At 41.8% G+C, this 14,487-nt stretch overlaps 1 protein-coding gene across 2 annotated transcripts; it reads left to right on the forward strand.

Moving 5' to 3' along the window:
• The first annotated feature begins 7,859 nt into the window (after window positions 1–7,859).
• On the forward strand, window positions 7,860–13,989 carry LOC147427270 (P-loop containing nucleoside triphosphate hydrolases superfamily protein). Of its 2 annotated transcripts, none has more exons than XM_086497938.1 (10): window positions 7,860–8,344; window positions 9,688–9,750; window positions 10,953–11,030; window positions 11,158–11,378; window positions 11,795–11,873; window positions 11,985–12,269; window positions 12,412–12,555; window positions 12,661–12,711; window positions 12,804–12,981; window positions 13,585–13,989. In XM_086497938.1, exons 1-10 carry the CDS (start codon window positions 8,021–8,023, stop codon window positions 13,749–13,751), a joined length of 1,590 nt encoding a protein of 529 aa, XP_086354064.1. In that variant the 5' UTR covers window positions 7,860–8,020; the 3' UTR covers window positions 13,752–13,989. The 2 variants fall into 2 exon arrangements, with proteins under 2 accessions (XP_086354064.1, XP_086354065.1); XM_086497939.1 differs by having other exon boundaries at window positions 11,801–11,873.
• The last annotated feature ends 498 nt before the right edge of the window (window positions 13,990–14,487 follow it).

The following is a 14,487-nucleotide window of genomic DNA, read 5'->3' on the forward strand; positions in this document are numbered from 1 at the left end:
CACAAAAGAGAGCTGAGAGAGAGAGATAAAAAGGGCAATAGAGTCCGGGTTTCGAAAAGTGCAGATGAGGGGCCATGTGGAAATAGAAGTGCTCCTTCCCTTTTTCATTTCAAACTAATGCTAACATTTTTTTATTTTTTCCAGCCCCCTACTATCTCAGTGAGATAAGCGCAACAAATGCCAGCGAGGCCTGTCTCAGCAGCCTACTAATCAGCGAGCTTTGTCCAACGCCTGCTGAGATAAGCGCAGCAAATAGAAGCAAAGGCATGCATTGCAATTAGAGCGAGAAGAAGCAAGTAGGATGGGAGCATGCAAAGTAGCAACCAATTTGCATCCAGGGCGGGTGCATCAGGAGGGAGTCGCATTCCAGGCACTTGCAGCTATGCCTATGGTGAGAAGCCGGAACGGGGAGGGTCATTGTTTCTTGAAACAGGGGAGTCAAGTGCTACAGAGAAAGGGGAGGGTCTTTGTTTTCTATGCAAGACACAGAAAGGGAAATGTGATGCACTATGACATTAGGGGCTCTTGAGAAAAGATGTTGAGCTTTGCAGTGAGTAGACATGTATGCAAAACATGATGTACTTCTAAAAACACAAGGGCTGCTTTGATCGCAAGCCATATGTGGCAGGGTATGATAGCAAGAAAGGGGCTCTTTTCGATGAATGCGCAATGAAGATTTCCTACTATGCCATGCAACAGGTGCATAGCAAAGAAACCCTTGGGCTATTTTCGGTGAATATGCAGCGAAAGGTTTCTCCTCGGATGCCGACATGTCTTGGACTGCAAGCTGCACTTCTATGATTATATGCTCAGCAAGGGGTGGTGATCGTAAGAAAAGCTTTGAGCTATCTTCAAAGGATGCAATAGGCGGCCGTCTTTTGAAAGCTAGCACAAATACACTTAACCCCAATTTTTACGAACCTTGGAGCCCCAACATAACCTTCACGTAACCAATAACTTCTGAGGCAAGGCCAAAGTCTAGCCGACATTTTTGCAATTAAAGCTAGCACAAATACACTTAACCCCAATTTTTACGAACCTTGGAGCCCCAACATAACCTTCACGTAACCAATAACTTCTGTTAGATAGCAAAACAGTGAAACAAGTGCGACCTAGGTCTTAATGGACCTTCTAAAGAGAATACTAAAACTATTCAAGGAGGGATTATGGGAATTGAAATGGAAGGTGAGGCAGCAGAGATTGTGGGCAACATTGAAGAAAAGAATGGATGGTTGAAGAGGCGATCGACCTGATGCTCGGAAAAAGTGTGCCTCAACTTAACCTTGAGCCAATTGAAGAATTAAAATAGTCGACTGGAAGGGAGGAGAAGAAGGAGAAAATGGCTTGGAAAATTTGAGAAAATAGAGTAGAATTCCAAAAAAATATTGATGATTAAATTCCTCTTTGAATCTACCCTAAACTTTAAAGGGAATTTTGCATATTTGTGAAATTGATTTTTCTTTAACACTACTTCCGACACCTGTGTGTGTGTGTGGGGGGGGGGGGAAGTGACTAGCCTAGCAACAGCAGCAGCAGGCCCTTGCTTCAAATGTACCTTACTTGACTTGCCACTTTGGAAGTTGGAAGCGCTTGGAAATTAGCACTGGGCATTAATGGTGTCAGAAAAAAATGACTCCAAGTTTCCTTTTCTAAGCTCTATATTCTCAATCCCTCGGATTCCCTCCACTATCACAGTGCCCACTGGCCACCTTCAGGCTTCCATACTATCCCAGTGCCCACTGGCCACCTTCAAGCTTCCATCTCCTATGGTGCGCATGCCCAAGTAGTGCACACACACACACACACACATACACACACACACACACACACACACACACACACACACACACACACACACACACACACACACACACACACACACACACACACACACACACAACTCTCTTTGGAATGCACGTGTACTTTGTGCCATTACCACTGCCACTATCTGCACCTGTTCCTTTGCCCCTCCCCAATACCGCTGCCACTGTCTGCACCTATTCCTTTGCCCCTCCCCAATATTGCAGCATCATCTAAGAAGATATCGGGCAGATTTTGGGGGCCTCATGGAGTTGCTGCTTACCAAATCCATCATCCCTTGTAGGTATCATTGGCAGCTTCAGAGTTTTTTGGTAAGTTTACAGGCTAAAGCAACAATGCACACACACACACACACACACACACACACACACACACACACACACACACACACACACACAGAGAGAGAGAGAGAGAGAGAGAGAGAGAGAGAGAGAGAGAGGTTAAACAGATGTGTGCAAGTGCCTGAGTGCAGCCTTCCCCAGCTTGTCCCTCGAAAACGGAGCTTCAATCAGGGAACATGAGCTCAAATCTTCATGTTTGACATTGGTGAACATGAAGCCGGATACTCAGAGCTATGTGCACAGATTTGCTAGAAAGCCTTGGCTTTCATTGGAAAAAATGTCGGCTAGACTTTGGCCTTGCCTTGTAGAGAACCGAAAAAATTTAACAAGTTTTAGTGTAATTATCAACAAATACTTCAAAAATTGGCCGAAAAACTAGAAGAATTTTGAGTGTGCTCTTATTTTTTCAGTTTACTAAAAATGTTTTTGGCAAGCCCAATGTTGGGCTCTTTTAATGTGGTCAACCACTGAAGAGCGCTTTTAGTAACGTGAGGAATAGTCTGCACCTTCAATAGTCGGGTGATTGCCCAAGCAAGCCACAAGCGACATCTAAGTGCACAACTTTTTACACAATGAAGGTGATCGAGCAAACCCCGAGCAGAGAGTTGGATCGCCTACCTCCACGACCTAGCCTTATAAAATATGCCTATGAACAAATGCATATAAAATAACTGGAGGATGCCACAAACTTCCCTCACTTGAGCTACGACTCGACATTGAATTATTGGGTTGAGATGGGGTTTTTAATCCAAGTGAGTAGCATGCATCGGACATGCGTTTGTTGATGAAAATAGAGCAGTAGCTTATAACCATATGCATATTGTACATGTGTGCTCTCGCAACCACATCTTTTGACAGTTTAGAGCTTTCCAAAGTGCCTCCGTCATTGTTCCCTCAAATGTTGTTCGGTCCCTCAAAGTCGTTGCAGAAGCTTTTTGTACGTGTTTGAATGTGGGGGAGAGATGTAGAAGCTCTATAGATTGTGCATGGCAAAATCTACTTATGCATCCTCTAGTTATATGTAGGTTGCCTACTTCTTTGGCATTATGTTGTTTATGCACTATCTTTTATTTAGAGCACCCACATGGGACCTTCTCTAATGTCCATTTTCCTTTTTGCACTTTGTCCACAATGTCCAAACTATGTCAAAGGTTTCTCTTAAAACCTAGAGAGGCTAGGTGGAGCTGAAACGCTCGTCCTTTTCTGTTGTACACTTCTCATGCTATTATACTTTTGAGAGGTTCTTGATAAATCTTTGCTGATTTCTTGCTCCCCTTCCATTACCCCCGCCCCCTCTCTACCTACGGTAGAAACCAAGAAATAAGAGGGGGTACCTCTATTGTATACGCTTATGGCCCCCCTATTTAAAACCCCTCTTCCTTACACTCACGTGATACCATACGGAACTACATAGTGAATCCCTCGGGGGTCGACCAAGGCAAGAGGAGGCTGTCATTTTATTCCATACTGAAAACCACCTACTCACACACCTCATGTGTTGAATGAAAACTCGATCTCCTTATCCAAGCTTGAGAAGTAGAGAGCCAACACCAACACCTCTTGGCAATAGAATGCAAATCTAAGCAAGAGTCAAGCTTCAATGGCATGCTCTGTTGGGTATGCAAGCCCGATAGTGGTGTCTTAACCTTTGGGCACAACCCCTTATAGCATGCAGACATAGCTCAAGTTATTTTGAAGTTTGCATGGCCAGTATCACTTTATATATGGTTGTCTATCAATTAATATAGCGCATCTTTTTTGGCTCTCTTGCTGTGTCGAACTCCTATCTCTCTCTCGCTCTTGTTTCTCTGCACGCCCTGCACCTTGCCATGTTTCCTTCTCGGTGGCATCCACCATAGGCTGAACCAACATGCTCATCTTCTCTACCATCTTCATTACTATGCTAAGCTAAGCTCTAAGAGTAATCTATGGTAAGGAGAATACTTCTTTCTAGTATGCTACATCTTCTTCCTCTTTACTTCCCTCACTCCCTGCCAGCTCTCTCCACATTTAAAGGTGTTTGAGGTCTTGGGATTGAGACCGGGGACAAGTTTATGTTGTTGCAAGTGAGTTTAATTGTTGTTTTGGGCATAATATTGTTGCATGAAGCTTTCCATCTTCATGGCATCAACAACAAGGTCTCAAGGAACAAAAAGAATGTATTGTTCCAAGTCACTCTTTATGGGAGAACATATAATACAAAAGCTTTTTGGAGGGGGACCAGCTCCAAGTAAATCCGGTCCTCAACTGTTGTCAATTTCTCTAATTCTATCTCTTTTACAAATATTGTTCATGCCAAGCTAACTAGGTGTCATTCTTATATTGTTATCTTTAATCAAGTACTTCCTCTCTATCTTCAATAGGAATTCTCATAATGAAATGCTCACTACTGTCATTTTATTTTCGCTACAATCAATGTTATTAGCCTACCTCGTTACAAAATTTCCTTGAGCTCAATTTTCATGATGACCCTCATTTTTCCACTTGTCACAATCTCTAAACAAATCATTGACAATTGCTACATGAGCTCCTATTTTTGGATGGTGTTCGCTTGCATTAAATTTTCTAGGTGCAACGAGTATGCCATTGTGATATTCTTGACATATAGGCCATGAATTCTTTATAAAGTAGTACCTACTTGATTACAATCGTAGCAATCGTTTTTACACATATGACACTATTGTTCATTGTAGCATTCATTCCCACATATCAAGAATCATAAAAGATGAGGTGAACATTTTCACTTCATACTATATGTGTTTCACGGCATGACAATGTATCTCTCTATATACTAAATGATGACGAGCTGCCAAAAATGGCTAGGAGCTCACCGTCTGCCCCTCCTCCCCGCTCGGAGGAGAGTCATGTACTCGTTATGATAAATTGGGGAGGATTATTGAAAACTCTCCCATGCAAAGAACCTTGCATGTTTTCTTTTCTCTTTTTTGAAACATAAAAATGGAACAACAAAGGATTAATACTATTGAAGTTGGTAGGATATGAACATTGAGCTTGACAAAACTCTAACTCTTCTTGTGATTTTTGTGGATTACACTTGTGAAATACCACGACCTCTACTCCAAACACACTATCAAGTAAAAAAGTTTTAACATGCTTTGATGAAAAGAAAATGCTCTCTCTAATCACTTCTTTTTTTAATGTCTCTCTCGTGTGGCCCCTTAAGTAATAAATATCTTAGATGGTAGGTGAGCCAAACGTTGTTAAAATGCATGCGGCCTAGCTGGGAAGGTGCGAAACCTATGGCTGTGAGAGTTCGTGATGAGAATCACAAACACTTTGTGAAAAAGTGTTTATGGAAAATCACCAACCCTCTCCCGAAAGATGTTTTAAGGTCTAAAAGCGTTCGTGACAAAAAAAGTCACAAACCCTCTTTCCTATCGTGCTTGGAACCTGCTTGTTTACGTAGTCGAGATTGTAATGAAAGGATCACCAAATCACATTCAATTTCACTTAAAAAGATCGATTAAAAACACTAAAGTTTCAGCCATGAAACCTCAATTTCATACAAGCACAAATCCCAATCAAAACCCAAAGCTCTTTCGTTGAATCATGTAGCCTCACCCCGAATTACATAGTTGTAGCATCAAACTATTGAAAGGAATACACGAACTTCCATCTTCACGGCGATCATTTTCTGATTTTTCAGAGATTTAAGAGCTTCTAAGTTGAAGCCACACACCATTTTGATAAGAGGAAACCCTAATTCACTCCTTCACAAGCTCAGATATAAGATTGCGAAGAGGTGGGACTACACTACACATAGATTGAGCAAACATGAAAGCAATTGCCCAGTAGAGGAAAATTGCATCCCCATGGCATTTTTAGGTGATGTGTCAATTTTTGGGCCATTTTTCCACTTTGGACCAAAACTAGCTCATTTTTAGTTCATTTTTGACCCAAAAAAGACCATTTTTAATGTGAAAAATCCCAAACGGAGTCAGAAAAATCCCTAAATTTATGGGATCACTCTCATTAGCACAAAAAGCATAGATATGCATCAATTTTCATCAATATTCCATTTTGGGTCACTTTCCATATTAATTTACGACACCATTGCGTTAGTTGCTATTTTTGATAATTTTTGCCCGCATTAATCTTTGTAGGCGAGCTGAGTGTGCCACCATGAAACACTAGGAATAGGTACATCATAAAACCAAAATAGACATCTTATCAAATGGGAAATCATGCAAAGAGACCACATCCAGGGCCATGACTCCCCGGATAGGTATGTTCATGATATCAACCGCTTCAACAGATATCACAATGTGTACATGATTGCTTTTATTTACATGCATCAAAAGGTGTCAAAAGTGAGGTGAATTTTTTATTTCACATTATGCACGTGCGACAACACAACATCCACCCCCTCAGCTGAGCCTGCACATCCTTCAGTATGTGCCACAATAGTAGTTGATATGCATTAAAACTCATGTTCTAAGTTGAAGTTCACATACCATTTCAATAAGAGGAAAAACCTTAATTCACTCCTTCACAAGCTCAGATACAAGATTGCAAAGAGGCGGGACTGCACTACATATAAATTGAGCAACCATGAAAGCAATTGCCCAATAGAAGAAAATTGCAGGTTTTTCACTAAAAAGCAGCCTTCTCTCTCTTCCCCACGGGATTTTCAAATGATGTGTCAATTTTTGGGCCATTTTTCCACTTTGGATCAAAACAAGGTCATTTTTAGTTCATTTTGACCCAAAAAGGTCATTTTTAATGTGAAAAATCCCAAACGGAGTCAGAAAAATCCCTACATTTGTGGGATTCACTCGCTTTAGCACAAAAAACATAGGTGTGCATTGGTTTTCATCAATATTCCATTTTGGGTCACTTTCCATGCTGTTTTACGACACCGTCCGTCAGCTGCTATTTTTTGACAGTTTTTGCTCGCATTGATCTTTGTAGACGAGATGAGTGTGCCACCATAAACACTTGGAATATGTACATCATAAAACCAAAATAGACATCTTATCAAGTGGGAAAGCATGCAAAGGCGTCACATCCAAAGCCACGACTCTTCGGATAGGTATCTACTAACATAATATGGCGGAAGGGGGAGCCCTTTCCACATGTCGCAATCTGCGACCTGAAGGCTAAAGTTCAAAACTAAAAAAGGCCCTTTGCACGCGATAAAGAGGGGGAGAGAGGGAGACATGATAGCGACCGCAGTAGCGGCTTCGACATATATCACAATGTGTACATGATTGCTTTTATTTACATGCATCAAAAAGTGTTTAAAGTGAGGTGAATGTTTTTACTTCACATTGTGCACGCGTCACAACACGACAATGTGCTTACTAACAAGAATCTCCCAAGATTCTTGTAGCATCAATTTACAAAAATTGTAAGTCTTTTATTTGGACCACCAGAATACGTCACAAGACACTATGGCTCAATTTCAATTCGATGCGAACACTTCTGACGACTTTTCATTTGGGTCACTCCATACGATGGGTGTAAATTGGAACTTAATATCTTCAATTGATTGGCTGAAGACGGTTTTGAAGGGCAACAGGAAGAAGCTTGTACCCGCAAACATGCCACGCTTGCAACACACCTATACACGGAACAGCGTATATTCCGTCATTGGTCTCCTTGTGCCTCCTCCGCAGCTCCTACTTTTTGGCGCGGGCATGAAGCATTCTTGCATAAGGTAGGAAGGAGAAGAGAGCGCAACACGAATTGCTGAGAAGCGCTGTGTCTTCTTTCGTATTGATGCTCAGATCCCTTAGTTGACCTCATTCTTATTCTGCTGAGCTCAGTCGCCTTGTTTCTGCGTCTGAATTGTGCTTTCATTCACACCAGCCTCTCTGGAGCCTCAGTCCTGCACCATGCGTGCTCACAGAGCTCTCTGTCTGGAGTTTTCTTCTGCTCGGTGCTGTTCTGAGGTTCCCATCCTCTTCTGCAACCGTGCTTTTGCTGGAGTACGAAGTCCTTTGAAGCCATTGGCGTTCTCAAGAGCAGGTGGAGATGGAGGAGCTTTATCTTCGAAGACTCTGTACAGAGAGCCAAGTAGTTCTGCTAGGATCGAGCTGCTAGTTGCAAGATCAAGTGGTGCCAATGGAGATTCTTTGGGTCAAGATGAAGAATTTGAGCAATGCGTTACCCATGATGGAGCTATTGTTGTCTGTGATGATCTTGACGCTCTGTTGCAAGTAAGTCACCTTGTGGAATGTGAGTGAATTTTGTCTCGAGTCTCTGTTTCTTAAATGAAGTTACCCCTGTCATGGGTTAATGGAGCTTGCATTTGCTCATTTGTATGGTGTGCAAATGATGCATGTTGTGTATACATGAATAACGGATGCACATATGGTACGATGCATACAAGAGGACAATGTTGGAAGGATTACACTCTTATGATGTTGACTTTGCCAGATCCAATGACCGCTGGGAGATTGTTTTGTCCTTTTTTCTTAAATGGTGAATTCGATTGCACATTTCAATGTTCTTTGCAATGCTTCTCATTGGTGTTGCAAAACGTGTTTCATGCTTGGAAGTGAGCAGACACAAAGGTTTTTTCAGTCGAGGTGGGTTCCATACTGATAAGGAAACACGTCTCATTGTGTTGGGGATGTTGCAATACAAGGATATGGGGGTAGGGAACCAGAGAAGGATTTCTCTTGTATTGAAAAAGCATCTTGATATTCGGTGCACAATTTGATAGTGTCTTTACAAATATCATGAATCAAGTGGCTCTCGGATGTCTGACAATTATTGCCAAAGGTTTTAACCGTGCTCTGATTTGGGATCCTTGTTTTCTGCTTTGATGCCTCATTGGGGTTCCCTCAGTATAATTTCTGGTGTTAGGTGGCTGTGGCTGTGGCTGTGGCCCTCTAGCGGATGGTCATATTATCTTTGGAAAATGATCACCATGAGTCTGCAAGTTGATCTTATCTAAAAAAAATCTTATTATACAGATGATTTTTTGTCTTATGGATGATTACCAAGATTCTTTAAATTGCACTTTTCTTTAGAGGTGAATCTGGGCCTTCCTTGGATTCATCTAAGTACGTAGGTATCGTACTCTGTTCTCTGGGCCCTTCGATCTTCGAAATGTAGCTTTCATGTATGTTAACCCGTTTTGTGCAAGTGGTACCGATGAAAACTTTTAGTTTTAGCCGTAAAACAAATTGGTCTCAATAGACTGTTTCACTTTGAATGTAAATACCCCCAGGCATGTTCATGATCCGAAATATCTAGGCTCTCAGCACAACAAGAATGGGTCTTGTGAGGATTTTCCAGCTTTGCTGCTTTTCAATATTGACATTTCACATGTTTTGTTTTTTGCTGCAGCTGCTTCAGGTCCTAGGTACATACTGCGTATTTTACTTCTTTGTAATGTTGTGACGGTGGAAAAAAACGTTTATTGCCAACTCTCTTATTTTAATTCTTGTGAAACTAGGGTTTTACTGAGTACATTTGTGTTTTCTCTGTTCAACTACTCGGTACTACTTTTTGAAATCCATGTAGTGAAATGTGTTTTCCTCTTTTCTTCAAGGTCTTGCCAGTGGATGTTAGAGACAACTTGCTTACCCACCCTCGAAGGTCGGAGCTTCTTGAGGTATGCTGCACATAACTTTAAGGAATTGCCATGCACTCATATTTTTCATGCAAGCTGTGTCTATATTGTGCCTGTCGTCACGTGGACTTAGCTACACATCAACTCTTTGTTTTACTGCCAGCCTTTTTGTAGTGGTGTTTTGTTCCCTCTAATAACTTTCTGTGAACATGTTTCAATTTTTATTTGCTGTTCCTTACTGCTGGCTTCATCGGTTAGTTTTACTTCTGCTACCAGTATGAATCATTTACTTTTGAGTGTTTAATTGTCCTACATTGTTTGCTAGTGTGTATGTGTTTATAAGTCTGGCATGCTCGCTCATTGTCAAATCAAGCTAAAAAGGAGGCCTTAAGCCCTAATTTTTTTCTTTGTGCCCAAATTGTAGATGGTTGAAGGAAAAGAATTGCCTTTATTTCATGCTTTGCGCTTCGATGTAGGCTGTACTCAAGGTGCCTCCTATTGTACTGTAGATCTTGTGGTTGCATGAATGAGTAGATGGGTAAGCCTAAACTGGCCAACTACCAGCTAATTTAACAAGCCACGGCAGTTCAACTCTCTGTAGGGTTTTCATCTCAGTAGTGTTCATCTAAACAGGAAAGGAGTCCAGCCCATCGTTGACACCCTCCTTGAATACCTCTAGTTATGAGAATGTGTGCGAGCTCATTGTGATGACAAGTACAAGGCGTAGTAACAAGCAAGCTGCTTTGCTACAACAACTTACCAAATTCCTCACATGCTTTCTTGCTCAAGTATATTTCTGCAGAATATTTCACGACCATGTTAGTAATGTGCACTCTAGAGTACCTCCATTGATGTTTTTGTCCAGTCTTAGCTCAGCATTACCCTGCTGGGCTTGTATATGCTGCTGGGCTTGTATATGTTTATGCGATAGCGAGTCAGGATACTTATTGGTATCATTAATTTTTTGGAATTGAACTTCTTGTTTCTTCTCCAAAGAGTTCATACATTCAAAAGGTTGGGCAGGGAGTAGGTTTGAGTGCTCTAGCCATATGCGTCAGAGGTGTCAAGTGACTTGCAGATGGTTATGTTTGTGCGGCATGTTGATCAGTGTATGCTTGCTTTTTTCACAGTTAAGCCATCCGCACATTAACTGCTAAATCCTGAACGCTCCAGCTGTGCTTGATGTTTATGTTGTGAATAATTGTCGTAAAGAATTGATGACAACTATGTTTGCTTTGTGATAGGTGGTTCTTGATCTTGGCAGGCGGCCTGAAGCCCGCTTTTTGGGTGATGGTGGAGGAGAGTTTCTGCGAAGTGAAGAGGTATTAACTTTTCTGCATGTTTAGGTCTCATCTGTCAATATGCAAAACAACAATGAAAGGTGCTGGATGGTAACAGTCAAAGCTGCTGTGGATGAATTTTAATAGACTTTGTTAAAGTGTTGACCAGATCACCAGAGAAGATCTTGATGCAGCTCAATCAGCTGTAGGGGACTTTGGGGGAGACAATCGTGCCGGCATTGAAGGCACACTCCACAGGATCTCAGCTATTCGCAGTAGAAAGGGAGCTATTGTTGGGCTTACATGTAGGGTTGGCCGGGCTGTGACTGGGCATGTTGATATGGCTCGTAATCTCCTCCATCTTGGTCAAAGCATTTTATTTCTTGGAAGGTGATTTTACTTTCTTGCATTTTGAAAATGGGTTTCTGTCGCTATTTTATTCATGACAAAACAAGGTAGCATTGTCAAGAGTTGTTTAACTTAATTACATTTTTATTGTATTTTACTGTCATGTATTTATTCAAATGAATCCTTCTCTATTTCTGCATCCAGCAATTTCTTCTTTGTTCTTGTTGCTATGTGCGTCTTTATAGCTATTACTGCATCCAGCAATTTCTTCTTTGTTCTTGTTGCTATGTGCATTTTTATAGCTATTACATTGAAAGAACTTGTGGTTATTTTGTGTATTGACATTGTTGTTTTTATCGTGCATCACAGTGCATTTTCTGTTTCATCTTGTTCATTTCATTTCTTAGAAGTTCATGGACATCAATATGATATATATTTTAAACTTATCTCTTTGCAAGTTTTAGGCCAGGAGTGGGGAAAACAACTGTCATACGGGAAATAGCTCGTGTTCTTGCGGATGAGCTTCATAAGAGGGTGGTAAGATGTCTGACCCAGTGCATCCTTCAAGCGATGTCATCATCCCAATGGATCTGGTCATGGCCACATGATTTGCATTAGTTGCTGCTTTACTTTTTTTAAAACATGCAGGTAATAGTTGACACAAGTAATGAGATTGGTGGGGATGGAGATGTGCCACATCCAGCTATTGGTGGGGCTCGAAGAATGCAAGTTCCTGATCCCTCAATGCAGCACAAAGTCATGGTTGAAGCTGTAGAAAACCACATGCCGGAGGTTGTCATTGTTGATGAGATTGGAACTGAGGCAGAAGCTTTGGCATGTAGAACCATTGCTGAGAGAGGTGTCATGCTTGTGGGCACCGCCCATGGTCAAATGCTGGAGAATATAATCAAGAACCCCACTCTATGTGATCTGGTAGGCTCAATTTTTCACAATCTGTCTGGTAACAGAATTGACTTCTCTATTTTAGTCAGGATTCTATGTTCATGACCAAGCTGGCCCTCAGGTCTGTCAGGATTTTAACAGAAGGTTTTGTCTCGTGTTGCCTTTACTTCAGGTGGGTGGGGTGCAGACTGTAACTCTGGGAGATGAGGAGGCCCGTGCAAGAGGCACTCAAAAAAGTGTTCTAGAACGCAAAGCCCCTTCCACTTTTCCTCTTCTCATTGAAATGCGGGAACGAAGTCATTGGGTTGCACACCAGGTAGTGAATGATAAGCTTTCTTATTGTCTATTTTCGATTGAGCATGGCTTTTGCAGTTTGATGTTAATCCTGAGTGCTGCTTTGCCTCGTTGTTACCTATTCAAGACTGATCGAAGCGTTGACACTCTGCTTCATGGTCGCAGGCCCATTGTTGAGGTGAGGTTAATTACATTCGGCTGCATTTATTTTCAATTAGTGCTATCACGGCCAGAGTTGATTTTACTTTTCTTTGTCGTATGTCCATTCAGGTGCGTACCAGAGATGAAGACTTCAGAGTGGTAGTCGAAAGAAAGATGTATGACAGCCAGCTAACAAGTAAATTGGATACAGAACAAGAGTTTGGGACAGCGGTCCTATCCATGATGGGTAGTTTCAAATTGCCTACTGATGACTCTCAGGACAGTTATTCTTGGGTATCCAAATTAGGTATGCCTTTGTGTTTTATTTGCAACCTTCTTCTTATATTTCCTATCGGACTGCTTGATGGGAGGAGTAATTAAGTCCGTCCTACATAAGAGGGGCTGATTGAAGTGGAAAGTTTTAGGCAAGAGGGGAAAGGGCGGGGATCAGGAAAGGGTTTTAAGTAATATGTTTTGTCCCTGGACCACTCTGGTCACTCTGAGTTTAGAAGGGTGGAGAGAGCAAGGTCTGTTAGCTGCCACCAGTCTCACAAGCCAATTACATAATATCAGCAACATTTGTTTCTATCGATATTGATATGCACATAATCGGTTTGAGATTGAAGTTGACTAGTCCATGTTTTTAATCCAAAACTAGGTTCTTCATCCTTCAACTTTTGATTGCTCTAAGCATTTTGCTGACCAGCTTTGATTGTGTACTCGGGGCCATTTATACGATGTTCAGGCACTCTTATGTTTTCGGCTTAAGAGTAGTTGTGTCAATTAATTTTTCTTCCAGTTTGCAAGCAATGAACTAGGTGGATGGTGCCTGCTTGCGCATGCAGATGCCATAGGGGTGCTGAAGATATGCCAACCCAGTGTCCTAATTGTGTTTGATGACATGCAACAGGTTTCATTCACGACAAAGATGCCATAGCTGAGAAATCTGTGAGCTACGCAAGCAAGCGAATCGCATGGGAGGAGTACGATGAGGAGTACGGCCTTGGCAGTTCGGGAGTATCCGGCAAGAGAGGGTCTAAACGTGGACCGCGTGGTATCAGGCCACGCAATGTATAAGAAGAATTAGTCGACATGCCTCAACCTACATGCCTCGAGTAGGTTGCTACTAACCCCCAATTCCTTTTAGCAGAAGCTGATTCATTGTGTACAGTGTGGATGGGATGCTCATGTACATTATCCTTCATCCAGCCATTGCTGCTGCTGATGTTCGCTTAGTTTACAATCGTGACACATGTCGCGATTTTGGAGTAGCTTGTAAAGTATTTGGATGATGGAGGGCATTCTGTGCTGTGTATATTTGTATTATTGACTCTTTTCTCTGGTAATTACTGTTACCTAAGAGCACATTTAATAATTCGAAGATACTGACCTGTGAACATGGACAAAGTGTTTCAAGTTCAATCCATGGATGTGGTGCTGTAGCTTGTCATCGTCTTCACTGAAAAGGGTGAAACGTCTGGATTATAGTCTGGAGTTGCGTTACTGACATCAGAGCTCCGTGCTGTATCTGGTTGAAACACCCAAGCATTTACCGGTTTGAAGCTCCGAAAGTGGGACATTGTTCCTACTTTTCAATTAGGCTGCTGGAGGAAGAAGAATTTTGTTGTTGTTCATTAAAGCATACCCTGGTGGCCTATGCTAGCCAGGTGTAGGATCATCCTCAGGTTGTTTCCACAGGCCGAGAGCTTCAATATTGTGTGAACTAGCCTAGGCGTACGTTCCATTTTCATTTGGGTGACTGAACGTAATCGGATTAACCATTTTCTGACAAGACACACAAGCCTTGCCATCA

The sequence above is a fragment of the Adiantum capillus-veneris genome, chromosome 24 (assembly GCF_014529385.1).
Source record: "Adiantum capillus-veneris isolate H3 chromosome 24, ASM1452938v2, whole genome shotgun sequence".
Taxonomy (NCBI): domain Eukaryota; kingdom Viridiplantae; phylum Streptophyta; class Polypodiopsida; order Polypodiales; family Pteridaceae; genus Adiantum; species Adiantum capillus-veneris.

Bases quoted from the DNA above. Each gene is read 5' to 3' on its own strand.
- LOC147427270 (XM_086497938.1), top strand. From the start codon at position 8,021: ATGCGTGCTCACAGAGCTCTCTGTCTGGAGTTTTCTTCTGCTCGGTGC. The intron at 11,031-11,157 runs GTATTAACTTTT...AGTGTTGACCAG, and splicing joins AGTTTCTGCGAAGTGAAGAG to ATCACCAGAGAAGATCTTGA. The intron at 12,270-12,411 runs GTAGGCTCAATT...CCTTTACTTCAG, and splicing joins ACCCCACTCTATGTGATCTG to GTGGGTGGGGTGCAGACTGT.